Source organism: Aquila chrysaetos, chromosome 4 (genome assembly GCF_900496995.4).
Source record: "Aquila chrysaetos chrysaetos chromosome 4, bAquChr1.4, whole genome shotgun sequence".
Taxonomy (NCBI): domain Eukaryota; kingdom Metazoa; phylum Chordata; class Aves; order Accipitriformes; family Accipitridae; genus Aquila; species Aquila chrysaetos.
Window position 1 is genome coordinate 29,592,085 of NC_044007.1, and position 23,760 is coordinate 29,615,844.

The following is a 23,760-nucleotide window of genomic DNA, read 5'->3' on the forward strand; positions in this document are numbered from 1 at the left end:
TATACAACCTGATTTTCAATAACATTATAAACATTAGAAGTTAGTAAAATACTAGTGAGAAAAAGTCATATCTCATTAACCCAAAACGGTATTTACGGTAGTGAAACTCGGTACATAAACAACAGATACTTTTCTTACAACATTGCAGTCATTACAGAACTTGCAGAGGGCACACAGATGCTTCACATGTGTGAACTCAGAAGTCTTTTAAACAGCATGGTTGTTGGAGCTCTGCATATACTGCATGAATCCTCGTAAACCCATACTGTATAAAAGCAAGAATGACTCCAACTCCACCCAATTCTCCTCATGTCTGAAAGCCTGTGTTAGGTGAAAACTTCCAGAACAGGTTTGGGAGGTGGGTGATAGGATTCCTAAAGATGATAAACATCTTCCTAAATATGATAAACATCCTCAAGGATCAGAATCACTGTCAGGTGAGTAAGCATGCTCTTTTTGAAGACTTGATGGAATACAGAGTGTGGCAAATTGCAGTCTCTTCAGGACAGTGGAAGTAAAAAAATCATGGCTGCACTAGTGCATTACCTCCTGAAATACCATTCTACAACACACTATCAGATCTAGTAGGCAAATCAGGTGCAAAATACTCTAGATACATGACTGGATTACTTGCACATTTTGGATACTGGAATAACTTTACATGGACAGATGATACTGCTTGGGCTCTGGTAGGATGAGCCTTGACTACCAGTAAGTTACATCACATAACAAGAGACTTCTTTATTCAATTAGTTATTGTTATGAAAGTAACTATGCTCCCCTTTGGGCAAATATAATTGAAACCTCTGCTTTTCTCAAGCTATCAACTGTTTGTCCTCCACGTAGGGTATACCATAAAGTGAGGTAAAGCACACCAGAATGAGGCCAGATGACAGCTAATAGTCCTTTCTATTGGAATGGCTTTTATGACTGCAGGAGCGTATCAGGCTTTAAAAAAACCAAAACCACTGATAATTCTGGACAGGAGAAGACTGAAAATTACTATATAAACTGTATGGCAGAACTTGTGACATCCAGACTCTGAACTGCAGCAATGTACAGTCACAAGGGAGATACCTGTTCCTGATCCTATGCCATGTCTAGGCAGCTCAAGAGCATGATTAGGTCAACTAAGTATATTACAAGTCCTTCTGCTTGAGCTGTCATTACCAAAGCAAAACTGTAAATCGAGGACTTGTCTTGTCTTGCAGTTCCACCGATCATAATGTTCTTTGAATTCCACTAATGATTCTACTGAAGAAAAGTGGCATCCACCAAATAACCCAGCCAATGTCTGCTTTTCAACAGAAATTGTAAACATGACATTCTACCTGGAAGGGAACAGATCTATTATCAGAATAATCTTCTAACAGAGCACTTGGGAACTGTCAGACTGCAGCAACCCTATCAATGCTGCAATACCAGAGGAGAGTACAGGCTTGTGCAGATAACATACCAGAGTAGTACAATGATATGTTCATAACCATAGGTGTTTCCCAATCTGACAAGCAGAAATACATAACTACAAGACAACAAAAAGACTAATGAAGTGAGCACTGCTCTAGCTGGGTTTGGCATCACTGCCTTTAGTCACAAGTCTGAAAACTGTTCTGATGTAAGCTGTTGCTGTCACAGAACATTTCCTAGTTCCTACAAACTACTAATGACAATAGACCAAAAATCCATATTTTGTAGTTACCTCAGGGCCCAGATGGACACAGAAAAAGCAAGGGAAACATTTCAGAACTTGCTAATAGTCTATTCCTGATCAGCTCATCTTCTAGCCATAATGCTACACTTAAGCATTTTATGTAAACTGTGTGCCAGACTGAAAAAGGCAGTACCACATAAAAGCAGTGCTCAGACCCTTCTTGAATTATTAAGTATTTCCCATGAACCTGGGCAGATGACAACACAGAAACAAATTAATTATTCAGACAGACTATGAAAATGAAAGTCTTGAACCAAGCCTAAACCTGAAATAATACATATGAAGCTTTACTGTCCTGTACATTCAGTGTATGCAATTGTTCAGTCTCTGCTCTTTCAGACAGGATTAAGGTACCATTTCTTGCAAACAGAAATTTTTGTGGTAAAGATCTCTGTGTTCTTTAGAACCTCTTCTATTGCATCTCAGAGCAAGCAATAACAGCGCTTCTTACAACAGCCTTTCACAAGAAGGGTTCCGGTGAAGAGCTGGCACAAAGATGGACAAAACAAGATCTAAATGAAATTAACCTGGGAGACAACATCCATCTCACAATATAACCTGCTCAATCCATAATCTCAGCACAGTCATCTGGCATCTCTTTATAACAGTTGCATATGCAAAGAACAGAGAATGACAACATACTCACAGAAAATGCCACGTCTGCTGCAAGAAGCTGACAATGAAATTATGACAAACGGATGCTTCTTTCCACCGATGGGGCTACCAGCAACACAATTTCTAATGAACTTGGACTACATGTATATAAATGTATATTTAAAAAAACCTCAAGGTAACCCTTCAATTCTCAAGGAAACTGACCACCTCACAGGAGCTGACACTGCGTATAAAGTTACAACAGCTAAGACTGTTTCATAACCTAATTTCATCACTGCATTTGAAAACTAGAGACTTCTCTAAAACACATACCTCTAAATCTGAATTCTGGCTCCTCTTTTTCACTCTCTTTACAGGGGACACAGCTGATAAAATTGTCCTGTGGCACTAGCTGATGTGCTGGCAAGTTGAACAACTGAAGCAGCTCAAAGTAACACATCTCAACTTGTATCATTCTGTATTTGAAGAATCACAAAACCTTGAGTGTAAGCTGTATCTTCTCACATTCACTATTTAGAATGCAGGAAGGAATTATATAATTCTTAATTGAACAAGTGAGATTATGCTGATAAAACCCTAATGACCACAGAAGTCATTCTCCTGGGGATTATGCCAAACAAAAATAAGAGCTAATACTTAAGAAATCTGAGACATATGAGTGTGTGAGAAGAGAAACATTATTTTCTTTATGGGAAATGAATCATCTATTTATACAAGCTTCACCATACTCAGGCAGTTTAAATATTTATCTACTGGATTGGTAGTACACTGGTGTAACAAGTCAGGCAACTATTTGCAGATAGTTCCTATATATAAAAATCTATCATTAAGTCACATTGCCAAAGAACATATTTAGAATTCTATTTAAAAAAAAAAAAAAAATCTCACTGCGCAGACCAGAAACTATTAATTTGACTTCTGGGACGCCTGTTCACAAGATGACTTAGAAACAGCTACTTCTAAACATCCTTCTGTTGACCTTTTTATCCTTGAATATGTGTGTTCACCCTTTAGGCACATCTTTAATGCTGAGGGTTCTTCCCAGCATCCTCCTCACACAAAAGCATTTTAAGAATTTTGGGTGATGTTTTGATGCAAGTCAGCTAAACTATAAAAGGTAATATTGTGCCCTGAACAAGAAAATTAAGAAACACATATATCCTGACTTCAAAATGTAGTTGTTTTAAGCAGACAGCATTCAACCAGGGGAAAAGTGTTTCCTGTGTTTATGTTTTATCAGAATATTTTTATATGAATTACTTTATGGAAAACAATCTATCAACTATGCAATTCGAATAGTATCTCAAAATGTGTATTCTTCATTGCAATTTCTCTCTGTAGAGCCACTGACTGACTTTACATAATTAACATTATCCACAAGAAACAAAAACTTGTATCTCACTAAAACTTGCTGCTTTTTATTGCAGAAACAAGATGCAAGTGATCACATGTTTTAGACTAATCCTCCTCACAGTCCATTTCAAGTCTGGCATGTTGTGACACTTCACTGTCAGAAATACCAGTTCTTAAAAATGGGTTTATGGTAACTTACCTCAGAGGTCTGTCTCTGTGCAGGAGAAGGCTAAAACTTCAGTAGTAGCATTAAAATGCGAAATGAAAGGAAATTAAAACAAAGAATTGTTATTCCCATATATCAATCAAAGTAACAGGTTCAAATGCATATACTTTGAGGAACTACAGCTCCTCTTAAAATAAATAACCTGTCCAATAGTTCTATATGTCCATGACGACAGCACTGTAAAGATTATTTATGGGAAACTCAGAGCTTTTGTTACAGAACAAAGTACAACATAAATTAGATATTTTAAAAGTCTGGCAAGAAAAGCCCTTTAAGATTTTAAGAACAAAGATCAGATTACCTTTTTTGTCCTATTCATTTAACCCTTTTTTACCAATAAGGTGATAGTGTTTTGAAGTAAGTAGACCAAAACAAAGTGGCTTGCAAGCTCCCAATGTGGCTTATGCTCTAAGAATCCTATGCTTTCCTACACTGCTAAAGGTTGCCTAAGAAAAATCCATAAAAACACTATCCCACAAGGGTCCGGCATAACATTTTGTATCTCAGGGTAAACAACAACACTAACTTGAAACTGACAATCACAAAATTACACATTACTATAGCCCAGATGTATTTCAAACCTTCCTATAGGCAAACAAAGAGCTCTCCAGTCAGCTCTGCTTCAATTCTGTATCATAGCAGCTACTTGCACTCTGCATTCACTGTGCCTGGGAAGCATCATACATACTCTGCGTATATGTAGGCAGCGGCTCTGAACACAAGCTCACAGCAATCATGCTGCTTCCTGGAACCACCAGATTATTGCACATCTGCTAATCACTACCATGAGGACTTCGTAATAACCCTCCTGAATGCGAGGAGCACCAGAAGCAAGTTGACACCACTAGAACTAATTCAGCTGGCTCCTAACTGTGTCTTGGATAAAGCACTGAGTGAACATAAGCACTTGATCCAGCTACAGGATGAGAAGGATCCACAGGACCCAGTCTTCTTTCAACCATAGAAGAAAGTATGAAGCAAGTGATCCAAATCATTAAGACTATTTCTTAAACAGAATTTCGGATGCAGCAATCCAGCCCCAAAACTCGTACATTCAGAAATCCTTCAAATGCTTAATAATGCCATTTTTAAATCCCTGAGCAACAGCATCTCATCTAAAGCAATATTAAAGTTATACCAAAGAAATTAAACACAAAACAGTAAAGAGCACCATAATTCTACTTCCTGTCTACTCGTTGGCACAAGCCACACCACAGCTTCCAATATGATGCTAGAAGGGGCCATTACGAATCTTAGCCTAATTGATCCAAGAATAGAAGTAACTTTGTTGGGTTTAACAGGAAGTAATACCTACAAATACTAACTCAACCATATATTATTTATATTGGAAGAGCACGCTGACTTTCACTGGAAAATAAAACAGAATTAATAAGGAAGGAAAAAAACATATCTTTCTGCTCAACTTTGTCCCTAAAGGTGTTTCCTAAAGGAAACCATGGTAATGACAGCATCTGATTCTGAATCAGAATAAAGGAAAAAACAAAACAAAACAAAAAAACACTGCACCCCAGGTAATAACATTAACCTATTTGTGGAATTGAGATTTTAGTTTTATTACCCCTAAAACAAGGATCTTTAGTGGTGTTGGTACAAAACAGCTACTATAGCTTCCCTCTAGCCTTAAATTCTGGAAAAACATTAACGCCTTGGGCGTAACACAAGGCTGTAAAAACGCTGTGGTACAGCACTGCTACCTTGGAATTCTGGCAGATGACATTTAACAATGGCTTAGTTATTCAACCTACCAGAAATGGACTTTTGCTTTCAACAGCTGAACTAAAATTAGTCTAACAGTCACATATAATGGATCTGTATAGATTAATACTGAGATATTTAATACAAATGTACTTGTCGGAAAAACCCTGCATGCTCCCTAACAGCATAACAGAAAAACAAAAAGAGCTCTGTCTGGTTCTTCTTGCTCCTCTACACATCTTTCTTGCTTACTTTTTTTTTTTCTTCTAATGCTTGTTATGTTCTGCATGCCCTTTGAAACATCTTACTGCTGTGATTATACATATATAAAGCTAAAATTTAAAGCTTCAACTGAAAAGACAAAAAAATCCGGCATTAAGTTTGACTCTAATTACTTCTACTAAATAAACTTTTTTGTACCGCCACAGAAACATCTTTAACTTGAACTTTCGGGGACATAAAACTCCCAAGAAAACAAACGTAACTTTCGGAGGCGGGGCGTTGCCTATTACCTTGAGGGTACTTAATGCACTTTGAAGATACGAGCACGGAAGCAAAAGTGATGAGCTTTCACATTTTAACTTTTCCCTAGTGGAGGAGAAAATTACGACAACGTGCACGTCAGCTAAGGTTTGTCTTACACATACCGTGCAGCTGCAATGAAGAAAGGAAAAAAAACCCACCCACTCTAGCAGCAGCTCAGGAAGAACACCGCGTGGTTTTTTTAGGGACGATGATGACTCCCGACAGCCTCCTTTCTAAAGGGCGAGTGCGCTTCCCAGAGTAGCGTTACACCGCCACAGAGATCCGCGCCCGCGGCTCACACGCCCCGGCGCACAGCTTCAACCTCACCCCGTCCCGCCACCTGAGGGACGGCGACTCACGCGACCGATGGGTTTCCTGGAGCTCCGCAGAAGCGGGTGCCCAGTCCCCCGCGAAGAGCTGCCCGTGCCGCGCAGCAGGAAGCGGGCCAGCCACCTGAGGGGATCTGCCACCGGAGCGGACGGTGAGGACGGCTGCCGCCGGCAGCCCCAGCCCCAGGCCCAGGCCCAGCCCCAGCCCCGCCCGTCTCCCGGCTGTACGAGGGACAGCCCTCGCCCGCCGGAAGGGTGAAGCGGCTGGGGCGGGCGGCAGCCCGAAGGCACGACGCGCGGAAAGCATCAGCCCCCGCTCTCCGCGCCGGAGGGGGAGCGAACCCCCCGGCGGACGGGCCGGCGCGCGGCCGGGCGGAGGACTCGCTCCTGAGGCACGGCAAGGCCACGGGGCCCCGCCAGGCGACGGGGCCCCGCCAGGCGACGGGGCCCCGAGCGATCTGCCTCGCCCGCGGACAACGCCCAGTCTCTCCCCGAACGGCGGCGCAGCGCCGCTCCCCTGCGGAGCCGGCCGCGGCTGCGGCCCCTGGCCCCTCACCCCCCGCGGCCCAGCCCCTCACCTGCCGGGGCCGGCGACGGCAGCGCCGCGGCTGCGGACCCCTGGCGCCCGCGGCGGCCACGCCCACGCCAACCGGGCGCGCCCCGCCCCGAGGCCGCCGCGGGCGAGGGGCGCATGCGCACGCCGCCCCCCTCTCTCCCTCCCTCCCTCGCTCGCTCGCTCGCTCGCTCGCTCTCTCCCCGCGCCCCCTAGCCCGAGGCCGGCGACCTGGCTGGGGCCGAGGCGTGGCTCGGGTCCCGGCGTCGCGCAATGGCTGGCGCCCGCGGGCTGGCAGGCGGAACGGGCGGCCGTTGCCCTTGTTTCCTCCCTCGCCCGGGCAGGGCTGGGGGATGGACCGGTTCCTCCGCTGGCGGGGGGCGGCGCTCGGTGGCGGCGGCGCTCGGTGGCGATGGCTGCTGTCATGGCGGCGCTGGCGCGGCCCTTCCGCCGCGGCCCGGCCTACCTGGGGAGGCTGCTCCGGCGGGGGGCGGGCGGCGCGACGTGCGGCCCGCGGGGCCGGGGGGGGGCCCGGCGCCCGGCGCGGGGCCGGCGGGAGCGAGGTAGCCGGGGAGCTGCTCTGCGGGCGGGCGCGGCCGCTTCCAGGGTCTGCGGGCGGGCGGGCGGGCGGGCGTGTGCCCCCGCCGGTCGCCTCCCCGGCGCGGAGGGAGCAGCCGTGGAGACTCCGGCATGGCCGGACGTAGCGAAGGGCTCGTTTATTTCTGCCAAAGCTGGGATCCCCGTGCTCGTCTGAAGAGCACAAGCTTGTTTTGTTTTTTTTTTTTTTTTTTTTTGCTTCTTACCTTGTGTTTGCTCCATATTCGTGGTTGATTTTCAGCGCAGTGCTCTGTTCCTGTTTCAAAGAGTAATTACGAGCCTCTGCTGAAAAAACTTAAAAAAACCCTCGTTAAGAAAAACATCAGGCGGGCATTTTAACTTTCAAAAGTCTCTGTTCCAATTCTGAAATATAACTGGTGCTAGAGACGAGAAGAACTTTTTTAACTCGGAGTGACAGTGTTTATTAATATGTATCTTATGATCCCATGCAGGTGCTTAGAAAAAGCCTTCAGAGGGGGGTTGCGCTTTCAACAGGGTCCTTTTTGGTTTATGAAGCTCACAAGCTGATTTCTGGCTTTGCTGACGTTCATGCAAGCTTCAAAGGTAATATTTTCAAATTTTGAAGTGCGCAGGTTGTTCTAATGTGAAACTTAAAAGTTGTAGTGCCAGAATTATATGGGAAAAGGGTGTAATGCTTTTGATTTTCTCCATTAAGACTGAATGCAGCATGTTTCCATGACGGGATGCTTTTGAATTGGTTCACTTAGCCTTGTAGCAGTTTAACAAGGGATTCTCCTAAGTGTCACTGAAAGCAGATCTAGTAGCTCATCCGGTCTAGGATACAACACATGCACAAGGTGTATGATACCTAACTTGTTGCCCAAGCTTTAAAGAACTCTTATTGAGAAAGATATGGTTCAGTTAGGAATGCGGACCAAACCTTAAGCAATTTTTAGAATTCTTAGTTAGCTCAGATTTTCAATGTGAACACAGTGCAATTCCCACTTAATCTAGTTGAGCAACAGTGAGATTGCATTTCAGACAAAATTGAGAAATGTCTTGTATTTTTGTCACGCTGAAAAAGGGGAAGAAAAGCCTTGCTTTACCTACCAGGAAAGAATAGAACAAGTGATAAAACGTCCTTTTTGAGATCTGAATACAGATAGTCTCACTACTGGAAGAAAAGTAATGTTATCTTAAAAGGGGATATTGTTGCAGACTTAGAACTTGTCTATCATGTGCTAAATTAAGGGGTTTTGAGAGTAAGCCTAACCCAATGGAGAATGAGCCTAACTGAAATGTATGCTTACTGTGTAGATTAGATAGTAGTCAGCTCAGATAAACATCCAAGTTGTTCCAAACAGGTTATGCTTATAGAAATAAAAATTCAGACAATAGACTTTTGAACGGATAAGGAACTGTTTCATTTGCTATAATAGAAGGAGCTTCGGTGAGTAGATTTAAGATAGCTACTCAGTACACAAATAAGAAAATTTTCCCATGAGGAACATAAGTAACGCTACTTAGTTGCCTCTGGTCTTTTTTAGTGCTCTCACTCCAATCTGGCATTTGCATTGCCAAGAAAAACAATGCTAGTGGGCTTTCTGTGCAAGACAAGTAGTAGATACAGTGAAAATAAGAATAAAAAAGAAATACCTGAAAAATACTCTTGAAGAAATAAAAGTCTAATAATTTATGTAAAACACCTGGTGGGAAATGTGTTCAGAAGTCTGATTTCTGAGCATTTAGTCATTAGATAAGTTAGTAGTGTTCAGGGAGTCTCAACAAGCAAAGATAACAGTTCACTGAAGCTAATACTGAGGATGTACCATGAAGCTAATCTTGGACACTAAAATCCAAAGTCCACATAGATCGTTATCTTATCTTTGAAATGGTTGATAGAAGGCATTTAGAGATGGCAGGGTTAAAAATTATCCAGAATGCTCTTCTGATCTTCAGCAATTTATATTCTAGGATCTTGTTAAGCTGAAGAGAAGGCTTTTGTGTTTAGTAGCCTTCAGTGTTTTTTTCTTCTATAAAACTGTGCTGCTGTGAAACATGACTACCATATTCAGTAGATAACTTGAAAAAAGAAGGTTTATAAACAAAATTCATTTTTATGAAGTGGGGGGTAGAGCTTATGTTTTGACTTAGAAGTTTGATCATGGACCCAGGAGTAATACCAAAGAGACGATAAACTTAGCTGAAAGTTCTGTAATAAATTAGACAAGGCTTTTGACTTAAAAGGTAATTTTTTCGTGTTTTAATATTGGCAGAAGAGTAAACGCGGAGTTTGTTCTTCTCCTGTACAGTTATGTACTTCAATAGAATTATCTACCTGCTTCCCTTTGGGTATTTTTCCTCCTAATTCCATCTGTTCTCATGCTAGAATCCGGTATTGTGTGGCATTCAATATTTCTGTTTCTGGAATGCTGTTTATATATTATTATATTCAGTGAGTTATGGAAATCGTACTCCCCCATCTCTGTTGTGTTTTAAAGTATTTTCTAGAAAAAGAATTAAAGTATTGTAAGAACAATGGGTACTTAGTCCATAAATTGATACTCTAGAAAGCCAATTCTGATTTTCAAAATTATTTTTGCTTTTAGTATCTTCTTGAACACATAGCGGTTTCAGTAGATGAACTGTATTTTTTGGAGTTGTGCTTGTGAAAATCTTAAGGACTTCAGTCAGATAACCTTTGAGCAATGTTTCATTTTGGCTTGTTGAGTAAGATAATGGGACCCACTCAATCTGCAGTCATTCTGGCAAAACTATGGAACCATACTGACAATGAAGAATATTTTTAAAAATTTTATTGTTATTAAATTTAAGTTCTGTATACATACTAATGAAGGGGGTTTGTTACTTTCAGATCTCTACTGCGCTTGCCCGCCTGGTCATATTTTTCATACTTCTGTTTGTTTTTTTTTTTCCCCCCTGCCGTTTTCACAAAGAAGAAAACAAACTGCTTCTAATAGTCTGATCCATTGAGAAAGACGCTTTTGAATGTTAAGTCCGTTAAGCATCCAGAACTCTGTTGCTGAAAGCTGTTTTGTAGTTTCACGAGACGCATGTGTTCAGCACTGTTTCTTTTCCTAGTTGTTCATTGTAAATGTGGCTTATTCAATCCTGCTGTGCGTTTACGTTGTTTGAAATGATGGCCTAAAAAGGAACTATAGTGTTTGTTCTTTGTGTTTCAGCTAGGTTGTCTTGCTCTAAAATGTTTTATTTATGCTATAATGTCCTAATTACATGTAATTTGTTCTTCTATTTCCACAATTTTAACTCCTCCTTAAGTGGAAGAAGTTATAGAGCAAGCAGACTACCTGTATGGGAGTGGAGAAACAGAAAAGCTGTATCGGTTGTTGGTTCAACATAAAAACAGGTACTTGATTGCATTGAGACATTACTGCAACTTCTTTTCTGTGCTCTTCTGTATCAATTTTTCAACTAATGTTCCCACTGTCGTATGCTGGAGAACCTTGCTTTCATCCTTATGTAGGTAGGAAAGGAGGACTCTTGATCTTTTTCCTCCTAATGGCAAAAATGAATGAAGAAAGGACTGGTAGCTGTAGAAGGTGAGGATTAACACTCAAGTTTTTCAGTCCTGCAGAGGACGGGTTTTTGCTTGTGTTTTGTTACTCTGAGAATCCTTTAAAATATAATGCAAAACCTCATGGTGTGTCTAGACATTACTAATCAAAGTACGTAGAATTCAGGTATTGAAAATTTTTGAGAGTCACTGTTTCATTTCTTTTTCATTGCTGAGCAGCGGTTCTTTCCATTTTCATTTGTCTCACATTAGGATTTGAGTCTGAACAAAAAGAGCTCCTTAACTCATGTAGTTGCCATAACTGCACAGAACATTATTGATAAGTGAACTGGGACAAGCTGTTTAAGGAAAAAGCAGAAAATGCATTGCAAACTGAAGAGTCCATTCCTTTGGAGGAGACAAGGCATCTCACTCCTAGAACGCTTCTGGAGAAAGTCAACTGTTCAGTTGTTTTCAGTCGTTTCTAGTTTTTGGGGTTTTTCTCTCGTTCTTGCCAGGGGCACAAGTATAAAGCCTGGACGTTAAGTAAAGGTCCTAGTCTGTAAGGGACACCGTGTCATAAGCAACGTGTAAGCTTGCTACTAGGTGTATAACAATACTAATTATTCTGTGAGGAGTAATGATTCCAGTAGCAGTACTTCACGTTTTTGTGACTTGGCTGAAAAATGAGTCTGCTAGTTTTGTGTTACTGTGTTAATTAGAGCAAGACTGCTGCTTTGTGAGCAGTGACTCAGTTTAACTCCAGATAAGAAAACTGGCTTTTATTGATACTCCGAGTTTAGCAATAACTCTTGTATGCTTTTTAGTACTTTTGGTTTCTGGTAGTTTTGACTTCAGTATTGCTGGGGGTGGGGGGGGGGGGGGGAGTTTTATAGCCAGAACCTCTGAAAGACTTTCTAAGCTTAAATTTAATATTAAAGTCTATTAAAATACTAAGCCAAAATTAAAATGGTAATTAGCTAAAAGTATAGTAAAGTGCAAGCAGTGTTTCAAAACAATATGTTAACTCAATAATAAAACTTAAAATCCCTTATCTTTGGCTATAACATACCATACACCGTTTGATATAGTGATAAAAATAAATATATAAATGTACAGCTTTATGTGTTGGGGGTATGGCTAATCTATGTTTTTTCACTGTTGTTGTAGGAAGAATTTCATTATTTAGGTACAATTATAGGGAAAAAGATGCATAATATTTTAAACATTCCCAGTAAACGTTAATATAAAATCAGTGGAATATTGCAAAAAATACGGTCTAGCTAAGAACAAAGTAGTGCTTGTTTTCCTTCTGGTGTTTTGAGTGGTACTGTTGGGTTTTTTAAATCTGCATCTTTTTTTAAGACAACAAAGTCCTTTCCTACAGATATGTTTGCTTTGCAGAACGAAGGTATCATTAGCTTGGGGTTGTATATAGCATAGAATGACAGATGATGTGCTGTTGTCTTATCACTCGATATACATATTTAAAGACTGGTTTAAGCTTGCTTTTTTTTCCATTATTGCTTTAAAACGTTAGTGTTTCTGTTCATAACTAGTGATGACGCAGAGTTGTTATGGCGGCTGGCGCGGGCATCACGAGATCTAGCTCAGCTTAGTAGTACTTCTGCAGAGGAGAAAAGACAACTGGCGTATGAAGCCCTTGCGTATGCAAAAAAGGCACTTGAAAAAAATGAATCAAATTTTGCAGCACACAAGGTGAGCCAAGCAAAATAACTGAAATCTTGTTCTTTGATTTCTGCCAGTAGAAACTGGAACAAATGTCTTTGTGCTGTTTCAGCAAACTTCAGCATAATTCAACTTTTCAGTTGAGAATGAGTGAGACTTCTAATTCTCCCTAACTTTCTTGGAAGATGAGAGTTCAGACTTTTGCAGCTATATTTCCTCTATACAGGAAACAGGAACTGGTTAAATGTGTGCAGGACCATGGAAAGAGGTGACTGATCAGGTTGATTACAGCTGATGTAATCAGCTCATCCTTCTCTGATGTAGCCTTAAAAATGTACATGCCCCACATTCAGCATGGTGTTTCTGTGCACAGTAGTAGCTCTATAGAGTTTCACTGGAAATACTTCAGGCTCTGGCTTTGTTCTGTTGGGGTTTTTTTGTGCTGCTTCTCGCAGGCAGAGAGCAACAAAGTATAGTCAGTTGTGTTGGCATCTTGGATAAGAAGAGGACGTTAATGCAAGCAGACCAGCAAGTTGCTCTGATGCTGCCTGAGCTGTTCATAACAAATACTTCTTGCTTGTTCTCATTAGTGGTGTTGGCAGCTATTCTTTTTTTTTTTTTTTTTTAACTATTAATAGCTATAGTGCTGTATTAAATGTTTTATTTTTGTTCTTTGAATTACAGTGGTATGGAATTTGCCTTAGTGATGTTGGAGATTTTGAAGGAATCAAGACTAAAATTGGAAATGCCATTGTTATCAAAGAGCACTTCCAGGTAATGTAAAGTTTTTTGCATACAACAGCATTAATGCGTCCAATATGTAGATTGAGTGATAGTTGTGAACTATTTGGCAAAAATTTGCAAGTGTACTTCTGTTCAAATCTCCTGGTGACACTCTGGTTTTTGGGTTATTGTGACAGTCCTGAATGCCCCAGCAACAAGGAGTACAAATGATCTCCTGCAGTAAGCTAAGTCCCTATAAAAGGGAGTCTTGAAATAGCTGAAGTGCTTTTGACACCTCTTAGGGCTAGATAAAAATGTAACTGTGCTGTTGAGAAATGGAAGTGTGGCTGTCCTTCTAACTGTGGATTGTGTAGCAGTAAAGGACAAATACTGGAGAAGATAAAGGACTACTAATTTTATCTGACCAGAAATTATTTCAAAATCTGAACATGCCAAGTCTCATGTGAAACTCTTAAAGACCTACTAAACAGAAGTGCTTAGCAATCTGTCAGTGTCTTCACTTCCTTGGAGATGAGCCGATTTAGTTGTGCACTGAATAAATACCATATTGCCTTGAAATTCTACACACTGTTAATCTGGTTTAATTAACAGTAGGAAAACAAGTCTACTTTTTTTTTTTAATGTATTTTAATCCAGATGTGGCAGAACAACTTGTTACATCTTCTGTTTCTCTTTTTTTCCCCCTCACTAGAGAGCCATTGAACTGAATCCAAAAGATGCTACAACAATTCATCTTATAGGCATTTGGTAAGGCATATTTTCAAACAAAAGTTAGAATCTGGCAAAGAAAAGTGCCAGAATATAAAATGTATTGCATGAATTGCAGAAATGCTTGGAATACTTCAGTGGCTTGTAATTAGTTGATGCAGACATGAAAACCTACTGAACCTGTATAGGACATCATGCCTTAAAAAAGTCTTGGCTGTTAATTCTTATGCAGTTCAAAAAGATAAAAAATAATTGTTCATTCAATTTATTTGTTTTACTATATGGAACTATTAAAAACGCATTTTGCAGACGTAAGTATGTTTCCATAGCAGACACCAGAGATTGTAAGTACAACTCATTTTGTCCTACTAGTGTGAATGGAGACAAAACTCAACACTGAATTTACATTGAATTTCAGTGATGGGTGCAACTTAATACAATCTGTGTATAGTGAAAAGCTATCAAAAGTGAGATGTGTTCCTAAAAGACTTCTGTTATTATCTGTCATTGTATTTTAAAAGTTACATTTAAGTAAAGCAGCTGATAAATGCATATGCATTAACAAAAATCTCTGAAATTGAATTTACTGCTCAGTGAAATTGGTACTAAGAATTACCGTTACATAGCAGATGAAGGGACTGGAAATATAACTTTCCATACTAACCAGAGTGTTCTGTGGAAGCAGTGTGATTGAAAGCAGTATCTTTTATGTGTTAGTGAGAGACTCCAGACAGCATTTCTCGTTATTTGTCTGAAAGAGACCAAAGCTGCTACATTGTTTTACAGGAAATCTCTACTGTAAGATTGAGAAATTGAAAATAAAAAAAGCCAATGTATTCGTAGCTTAAAAAAAAAAAAAAAATACTAAAAACCACAGCCACCTTCTCTATGTTTTTTTCTGGACTCTTGAGTATCAGAGTAAACTACAGTCTACTGGTCCAGAGTTTACTACTTTACAAACTTACTTTGTTTTTTCAGCGTCCACCACTCATTCCCACATGACCTAACAATTGCAATAGTCCAAATTTCTAAACAGAAGCGTATGCTACCAACTGAATGAGCCTCAAGGTCAGTTTTGAGATGGGAAGCTTGTTCTGGAAAATACTTAAGACATTGCTCCTAAGGAAAATTAGAAAAGGTGATAAAAATGTGAGATTATTATTGCTTTTGGCACTAAAATATCCCCATATTATATATTTAAATATACTCATTATTGAATCCCAGAGCATCTTCATCTGAAACTGGGATTTGGTATCAGCCAATTCTTGAGTATTTTTCTCCTTTCTAGTCTATCCTGGATTGAACCTCTTTTATTGGCATTTCTGATAAGGCACATCTCTTGGCAAAATTTCAACTCAGACTGTGTATTCCGTGCCTTGCCCCCATCTCCTCTGAACACTTCCATTTATTAATTTTTCACCTCCTCTAGAGTGCTCTATTTTACACAGTGAATAATATTTTTATACTCATTGTGGGAGGGTAATAAATTGAATAGTGTTGTTTAACATTTTTACACCTGGAATGTTCTACGTATTTGAAATACTTAACAAATGTTTAATCCTTTCACCATCTCTAAGTTGGGTGACTGATTACCTTTGTTATTTAGTACATAGGAAAACAGCATAGTATGGCCTAGCCTAGAGCACAGTAGTTTGATTCCTGGGTTTATTTTCATTCTTATAGATTATATAGTCTTTCAGGAATGTACTGCAGATCTGATTTATATTAATAATTAAGAAAAAGAAGGTAGTGTTGAGGTAAGGCAATGACGTTACTTGGTTGTGCCCTGTTTTTGCAAATATATTAGAAAAATATCAAATATACCTAAATTGTTAAAATCATTCAAGCTCAAAAGCTGTCTCATGGCTAATAACTGTCTCCAGTTTTGTCTAATGTAATAGCAGTTCCCAGTAAAAGACACACCAAAATTTCTTTAGCAGAGCTACGTGGCAACTTCAAACATCTTGCTATTTTGTTGTACAGTCGTAAGAACTTGCTTATAGAACTTGCAGTGTGGCTGCAGTTTTTGTGACTCTTGGGAACAACAATTAAGACATCCAAGATATAAGAGTGTTACTCGAAAAAAGAGAAAAATGTGAAGGGTATATACGAATGTTTCCTTTCACTCCAGGTGTTACTCCTTTGCTGAAATGCCATGGTACCAAAGAAAAATAGCTGCTACATTATTTGCCACACCACCAACCTCCACATTTCAAGAGGTACAATATGAAAATATTTCACAGATTATTATTCCCCTCACAAAGCTGCTGATACACTTTTACTAACCTTCCTGACAAAGCTGACCTCTGCTTATGGAATAAGCATGCGCTTGTGAGTTTACAACTGTCAATAATAAAATGTGAATATAACAGGAGAGTGAGGGATATCTAAAAACAGGAAAAAAAATTTTTTTTCAGCTGTAACACACATAGAATAGTGAAAATTATTTCATGTAGTTCATGCAGCAGAAAATAACAAGCTATATGTAACTTAGTTTGTATTTACTATTATGATCTATTGCAGATAACTGTCTGTACTAGTGCCAGTGCTGATGATTTATATGGTGGTGTTATACCATGTACTTATTTGATAGGACTACTAGATTTTTTCCCTTTATATTAAATGCAAAAAGCAACAGCTTGCTTTGTTACTTAGCACGAACAAGTACCTTCTCATCCCCTGGCTCCCTATGGTGTGGTTTTTTTCAGTTGAAAGTACTTTTGTTCATCTTTGCTATGAAAATTGCTTTGTCATACGCCCTAGAACATATGTCCATATGTAGATCTTCTAGGGTGTCTACACAGTGTGCATCTCATTTAAAACACTTGTACATATATAGAAACTTGAAAACTAAATTGGTAATGGGAAAGTTTGCTGCAGCTGTTACAATCTTCGTTTGTTTACCTCAACCAATAATGGGCCCACTATGTTTTCTTCTTTTAAGGGTGGGCAGGGGGCAAGAGTCACTACAAAGTAATTGTAGAAGGCTGCTTGCTGTTACACAGAAAGCAATTTAAGCTCTGATTGAAAAAGAAATAGAACTTTTTAATGGAACGTCAACCTTGTAAGTTTTGCTGAAAATCACTCTTGGAAGAATACACAGTGTCATCCAGGATTTCGAATACTGCAGAATCAGGCCAGTCCCAGCATCGAGTTCTGTAGCGCTTAAAGTGGCTGAAGAAGTAAACTTGTCCCAGAACCTGTAGTTGAGCCATACTGGTAAGACTTCTGCAGTTTCAGTACAAAATCTGTTGCGTAGATACATCCACAGTTTTAAGTTCTCTGACAGTATTTTCCCTCCGGCTAGTAACATCAGAAGAGGTAGGAATGGACTGAAATTTCTGATATGCAGGATGGGAAACCAGTTGAAAAATACGTGCGGATTTCATAAAGGTTTATTCTCATGTAAGAGGATACTATCTGGTGTTCTGTAGGAATCAGTTCTCCCTGAAGTATAGTCAACATTAATGACCTGAATCATAAGATTTGTTTCATCTATTAAATTTATACATGAGAACTGGACGGGGGAAACTGCAGATACGCTGGATGGTAGAAATGAAATTAAAAAATGATCTTGACAAGTTGAAGACTGGAAAAACACAATCCAATTTGCTAGGGACAAACAGGAGGTACTGTACTTATGGAGGAAGTGGCAGGGGAATGGTTGGATAAGTACTGGTTCTACTGAGATGTCAAATCTGATTGTACATTGAATGAGAACCATCAGTAGCATGCTGAATTAATAAAAATAAGATCATGGACAGGAAGTCCTTATTCAGCTGTGTTAAGCATGCGTGTAAGGCTTTAGTTTGACTAATGTGTTGAGTTTATTATCTATTTTAAAGAAGACAACCTTATCTTTTGCAGGCTCTTCATTACTTCCACATGGCAGAGGAAGGTAATACTTCCAGCTTTTCTGGACAGAATAATAACTTTTAGGAATGATGACTTCCAATAAAACTCTAGCTTTTGGTATTATCTTAATAGCGTATGATCTGCAGATAAACATATCAGCCTGTTGTGCTAGTCAACACACTGGACTGTTACATTGGAATGTTTCATCAGAGATACTTAAAGTACATTACACGCTCACTATCATCACTTCAAGTGTAACACCAGGGTTTTTTTCAGGATAAGTATTAAAGTGAAATTTGTACCTTCATTAGTAACAAAGTACTCTTCCCCAAGGCATTCCACTGGAATGCAGGGGGAAGAAGCAAGCAAAAAAGGGAATGTTATGTCACTTTTCCTAAATTTTCTTGAAGTTCAAAAGTCCTCTGTATTCTAAATAGAACAACAGAGAAAGCACGCTTTTGTATTATTTCAGAAGCTATTTGGATCAGAGTGCCAATCTAACGGGCAGTAAACCTGTCCATAAGTAAAAGAAAATACGGACTATTATTTTTCCAAGAGGGAAGCCATTAAGCAAAACTGACTAGCTGAAAGATAAAGGAAGACAAGGGAGGACAGTGTTCTATGAAAGATTTGTAAGTGGTTGTATCAGTGAAGTTAAAAGGAAAAAAGTTCACTGTGTATCTTCCCCTCAGTGTCAAGTAATGCACCTGTGAACCGGAACGGTGGACTTAATCTCAAAATTTGCCTCCAAAACACCTCCATATGTTTCGAATCCTGACCTTAGATCCAGCAGCAGAGAAAGCCTCTGCTATAAGTATGAACAGTAGGCAAGACTAATCTTTAATAATGACTGATAGCCAAAGTATGCTTTATAAAACCAGCTGCTTAAATCTCTCCTGAAAAATGTTAAATGTGAGTACAAACAGTTTTAAGTTTTCTTTCTGTGCAGCAAAAGCTAAGCTAATACCGTATGTATGTGGTCTGAAGCTAGGAACTGTGCCCTTTTATTTCCTTGCCTGCACTTGCTAAGCTGTTGCATTGCCTGTTGCACCTACTAGGTCCAGAAAAGCACAGAATCTGCAAAGCAAAGCTGTTGTGCATTAAGCTCACTGCTTTGCTCTTTGTGAGGAATCTAGTCTCATTTACTATATTAACTAACAAGCTGCTAGCTAATGTAACTGTATATGAGACCACAATCTAGCAAGTAAAAGTTTTACATTGGCTTTCTTCTGATACAAAGCCAAAATACTATTAATCTTTTCCAAACTAAGTATTTAAAGGAGTGACACTATATCATGGCTTTGATTGGTAGTATGCTGCTCATTCTCATTTAAAGCTTTTCTCCTGTCTCTATACAGCTGACCCAAATTTCTACAGCAAAAATTTGCTCTTTTTGGGAAAGACATACTTGAAGTTAAACAATAAAAAGATGGCTCTTCTGTGGTTAAGCAAGGCGAAGGAGTATCCTGCACATACAGAAGAGGACAAACAGGTAGGAAGTTAAGAACTGTAATAGTACAATCATATATTGTAACCAACACATGTGACATCATGGCAGTGGAATGTTTTATAAAGGTAACTTGGAGTAAATTGTAGTTCAGCACCTGTAATCCAGGATCACATCCAGACACCAAGAAATTCTGGTATGTTGGTAACTGCCTCGGAACACAATGGTTGGAAATCCTCTGTTAATAATAAAGAACTATTATTCTCTCTTCTTCATGATGTTTTTGTAGTGCTAACAACAACTCATGCTTAACTGTGTTGTTGAAGCTAAGGCAGGCACCTGAGCTAACCTATGTCTGTGTGAGCACAGATTCACTTTTCATATGCCTACAAATGGAAAGGTAGAAATCATATTTTGGAAGAGCTAAAAACCACATGAACAGGAGGAAGAAAAAAGCATGGATATATCAAAAACTTGCTAGATCCATAAAATTTAACATTGTAGTCCTTTCCAGGCCCTCAGGGAGAGATTCAGACTATCTGAATTGAGACAAATGGAAGTAATGTATCTTTGACAGCAAATCTCCAACACTAGGTGACCTGAGGCACTTCATTACCCTTTTGAACTGCTTGGAAAGACCCTGGTTTGGACGGGTAGGCATCTGCTTCCTACCTAAACACATACAGAGTACTTCCAGGAGGGTTAATCCATTAGACTTGTTCTGACCTAATACTTCACTCAGTATAAACCACAGCAATTGCACTTATCTTTCATAACAATCCTGTTAACATCAGGAGTAACAAAGCCTGATTTCCAGTTGATTTTTTTCTTAAAAGTGATTGACCTCCAATTCATTTAGCATGAAGCTGCAGCATGAGATACTTTAACTGTTAGATAAAGCATCAGAATGTGTTGTGACATTCTGAATGTCCTAATTGCAAGAAATAGTTTGGTAAGATTTTGCACTTTATACCTCATAAAAAACACTACTGAGGTTTGCCTCCGTAGATTCTTCAGTAAGGCTCAAACTGTTTCTCCCGAAAGTGAGCTCCTTCAGTAACACCTTTCAATAGAAATACAAGTAAGGGTTCTGTTCCTCCACTGTTTTGCAAAATATATAGGAATTTAATAGCCTAAAGGAGTAGTGGTCTCAGCATGTAGGAAATTAGTCAATTCTTCTAACAGTTCCTAGTGGCTGGAGGCACATACAAAACCAGTGATCACAAAAGCTTGTCTTTCTTTAGAAACCATGCAAAAGGAGTCAGTAGCTATGTTTGTGCAGTAGCCAAGTTGCTAAACCATTTATCTGCTTGCAGCAGTGCTTGGCCTCCTGGTACAAATATCCTTCCTTATCTCCTGGAAGCGTGCAGAGCTGCTGACCTGAGAGAGGTGGTATTCTCTCCATTCTCTGGGTGCATGTGTAAAATGCAAAATTAATTGGGAACTAGACTTGGTAGTCCAGTAAGAAGGAACCTGGCCTTTGCAAAGAAATTGGAATTCTTGTCTCTGCATTTGGCAGAAGTAGGCATAAGGTTTTCTGAACATTTGTTACCTCTTGAGTATCTGCAGTATCTGGCTTACATTGTCTGCACTGCTTGCTGTCAGGACTAGAAGTTTGTTGGTTTTTTGTTTTGGTTTTGTTTTTTTTTTAATTATAGATGATAGAGGTCATGTTCAAATGTTATTAGATTTTACCCAAAATCCCTAGGCAAAGGGAGCCTCAGAAACAGTCTTCTCAGACTCCCTTAGCCACTGTCCAGAGTTTTGAAAACGCTAGCTTGGCTGGTTATGGTCAGATACAGGACAACTTACTACATGCTACTATTGGACTACAGCAAATCAAGAGCTACTCATGTGTATTCAACACAAACTTACTACATATAGTAAGTGAATTACACTGAAGGCACTGGCATCTATGTTTCAAGTACTGAGCATCTTGAGCTACAGAAGAAAAATGACTAGTCTTAGGAGGGTTCTGAATTTACAGAACTGCGATGAAATGTTTGGGTGCTTGCATGCTAAGTTCTGCTAGAAGAGCCTGTAACTAGCTGGCACTGTTTTGTTTCGAGTATATTTATTTCTTTCAGGTACAGAAAGAAGCTTTGGAGTTGCTTAATTCTATATAACAAGAAACAAGATAATGGGAATTCAGTGCCTCAGGTTTCAGCAGCATAGGAAAAAGACCCCAAATACTACTTTGGTTTATTGAAGCTGTTAATAAAAGTATAGCTTAAACCTGCTGTCTCCATATTGTTTCAATTAAACTGTCAGCTAGATCTGTTTCATTATGTGATCCTGTCTGTTGATTTACATGGGAATTTTTTTACACTGTTCAGCTGCAAGTTATGTATCAGGAATAATAAGCATAACTTTAAAGAAAGGAGGTACAGGGCCACTACATAATTACAAACCTGCAATTTTGTCTAGAGCATTCTCCTTCTGTGGGGTTCAGTGGCCTTCAAGAGTAATATATATTCACATTATTAGACGTTCGTACAGATTTCTCATTAAGGCTGCACAAGCAATCTTAATTCCAATACACTTAAATGCTAGTGTAGACTTCGTAAAAAGTGCTGTGGTTTAAAAAAAAAAAAAGTGAAATCGGGAACACCTAAGAAAATCCATTTATGGGTGATACCAGCATATGCAATGAGAAGCTTTCTGTGAAATATAAATACTTATTTGCACATTGAGAGGCTGGGAATTCTGAGGATTTAGTGGCTGTACAATGTTTACTGGACATATGTGCTCCTTCCCTTAGGCTATGATGACTGCATACTCCCAGTGCTTTAGGAGGGAACTACAGTTTGGAAGCACATACACTTCTGTTTGTAGAGATAAAGTAAAACTTTCTTCTTGTTCTTGCTTCTATTTTAGCAGGAACTTTCACCAGAAAAATAAATTAACCTAAGTTAGATAACCAACATAGAAAATATTTTCTGACTTTCCAAACGATATATGCTGGTTACCCAACAGAAAAAAGAGGACCAAATAATGAAAAAATGGTAGGCAAATACGCATGGTATTGCCAGTAGAAAGTCTAGCAATCTAGAACAAATTGACTATAAATACCTGGCGTTTGCTTTAATAGAAAAAAGTATTGTGATCCATAGGAGGAAGATGAAGAAGGGTATAAATTGCTTAGACTAAGAAAGCAAGCCTGTGCCAAGTCAGTAGAAAAATCCACAGCTGAGAGACAATCTAGAGTTTTAATTCTAGCCTCAGATCATAAAACTAGTTAAAAGGTGGTTTCCTACACTACGGTAAAGTAATTCTTATTCTTCTATTAGTAGAGCATCAAAATGAAGTCTTTGATATGTCAAAAGTCCTGGGGTAGATGACATGTAGTGTTTCAGAGAGATTCTTCAAAATTTTCTGCATTCATAGACTACAAAAACATCTGCCATACACAAGACCGCTTCTGGCAGCTTTGTGGCAGAGGCACCTTACTTTGGTGCCTTTTCTGCTGCAGAAAGCAGTATCTGCACAAAGAGGAAGGCTATCCGGGTACCAGGTAAAGATTGTCGAGTGTTTGGAGAAGAGCAGCTGAGTTGCTTGCAGGAAGAAAGGAACAAACAGAACCCATGAACTACACAGTAGCTCCTTCAAGTGGTATTCCTTCACTGGTTCCCTCGTCTGATCTCCAGCCTTTGCTGCCTTCCCTCTCTTTGCGGTCTTCCTCCCTCCCCCCAAGTACAGCTGAATTACAGGGAATGCAAACGGGAAAAGAAGTTACAATGCAGTATTACTGGAATTCCCAGAAAATCTAAGTTAACTATGCACACACACACAAGTGTATAAATCGTAGGTTTTTTTCCTCGAGAGCCATGCTTTCAGTCAGTCTTGAAACCAATAGATCATATACACATACAGAAGGCCAGTAGGTTTGTTTTTATCCTTGCTTACTAACCCTTACCCCCAGGAAAAACGACTGCAGGTATCAGACAGCTAAAATTATCAAAACAATAAAGCAACTACATTCTTGTGATGTGCTGTCTTTTTTATTATTACTGTTTTGTTCACTTACTCACAGGTTCACAAAATTCAGCAGTTGGTAGTGGGTCACCCAAGTCATTCATTAGTGCAAACTGATGAAGTTCAACTCTATGACATTTAGCCCTCTTAATTGTCTTTTAGGCAAGCCACACACACTTCTGTTGCCCGGCCTTTGACCTTTTTTTGTTGTTTTTTCTTTT

At 39.5% G+C, this 23,760-nt stretch overlaps 2 protein-coding genes across 15 annotated transcripts in view; one reads left to right on the plus strand and one right to left on the minus strand.

Annotated features, from left to right (window-relative positions):
* CPNE3 (copine 3) overlaps positions 1–7,278 on the minus strand; it is a 31,518-nt gene extending 24,240 nt beyond the window's left edge. For 3 of the 10 annotated variants that reach the window (XM_030011072.1, XM_030011073.1, XM_030011064.1), the window contains exon 1: positions 7,054–7,180. The gene's annotated coding sequence lies outside the window, so the exon portion shown is untranslated. The other 7 variants (XM_041123156.1, XM_030011069.2, XM_041123155.1 and 4 more) reach the window with 7 other exon arrangements.
* Positions 7,279–7,403: 125 nt separating this feature from the next.
* On the plus strand, positions 7,404–21,799 carry RMDN1 (regulator of microtubule dynamics 1). 5 transcript variants are annotated; one of them, XM_030011074.2, is made up of 10 exons: positions 7,404–7,569; positions 8,078–8,189; positions 10,887–10,974; positions 12,681–12,840; positions 13,495–13,584; positions 14,246–14,301; positions 16,394–16,481; positions 18,130–18,160; positions 19,476–19,609; positions 21,652–21,799. In XM_030011074.2, exons 1-10 carry the CDS (start codon positions 7,441–7,443, stop codon positions 21,688–21,690), a joined length of 927 nt encoding a protein of 308 aa, XP_029866934.1. In that variant the 5' UTR covers positions 7,404–7,440; the 3' UTR covers positions 21,691–21,799. The 5 variants fall into 5 exon arrangements, 4 of the variants coding, with proteins under 4 accessions (XP_029866934.1, XP_040979095.1, XP_040979094.1 ...); XM_041123160.1 differs by lacking the exons at positions 7,404–7,569; positions 21,652–21,799 and adding an exon at positions 20,400–21,645 and having other exon boundaries at positions 7,654–8,189; XM_041123159.1 differs by lacking the exon at positions 7,404–7,569 and having other exon boundaries at positions 7,657–8,189.
* The last annotated feature ends 1,961 nt before the right edge of the window (positions 21,800–23,760 follow it).

What these genes read in the sequence shown, in the direction of transcription:
- RMDN1 (XM_030011074.2), top strand. Translation starts at nt 7,441, where the DNA reads ATGGCTGCTGTCATGGCGGCGCTGGCGCGGCCCTTCCGCCGCGGCCCG. An exon ending in CAAATTTTGCAGCACACAAG is followed by an intron (nt 12,841 to 13,494) that starts GTGAGCCAAGCA and finishes TTTGAATTACAG; the next exon opens with TGGTATGGAATTTGCCTTAG. An exon ending in TTATCAAAGAGCACTTCCAG is followed by an intron (nt 13,585 to 14,245) that starts GTAATGTAAAGT and finishes CCCCCTCACTAG; the next exon opens with AGAGCCATTGAACTGAATCC.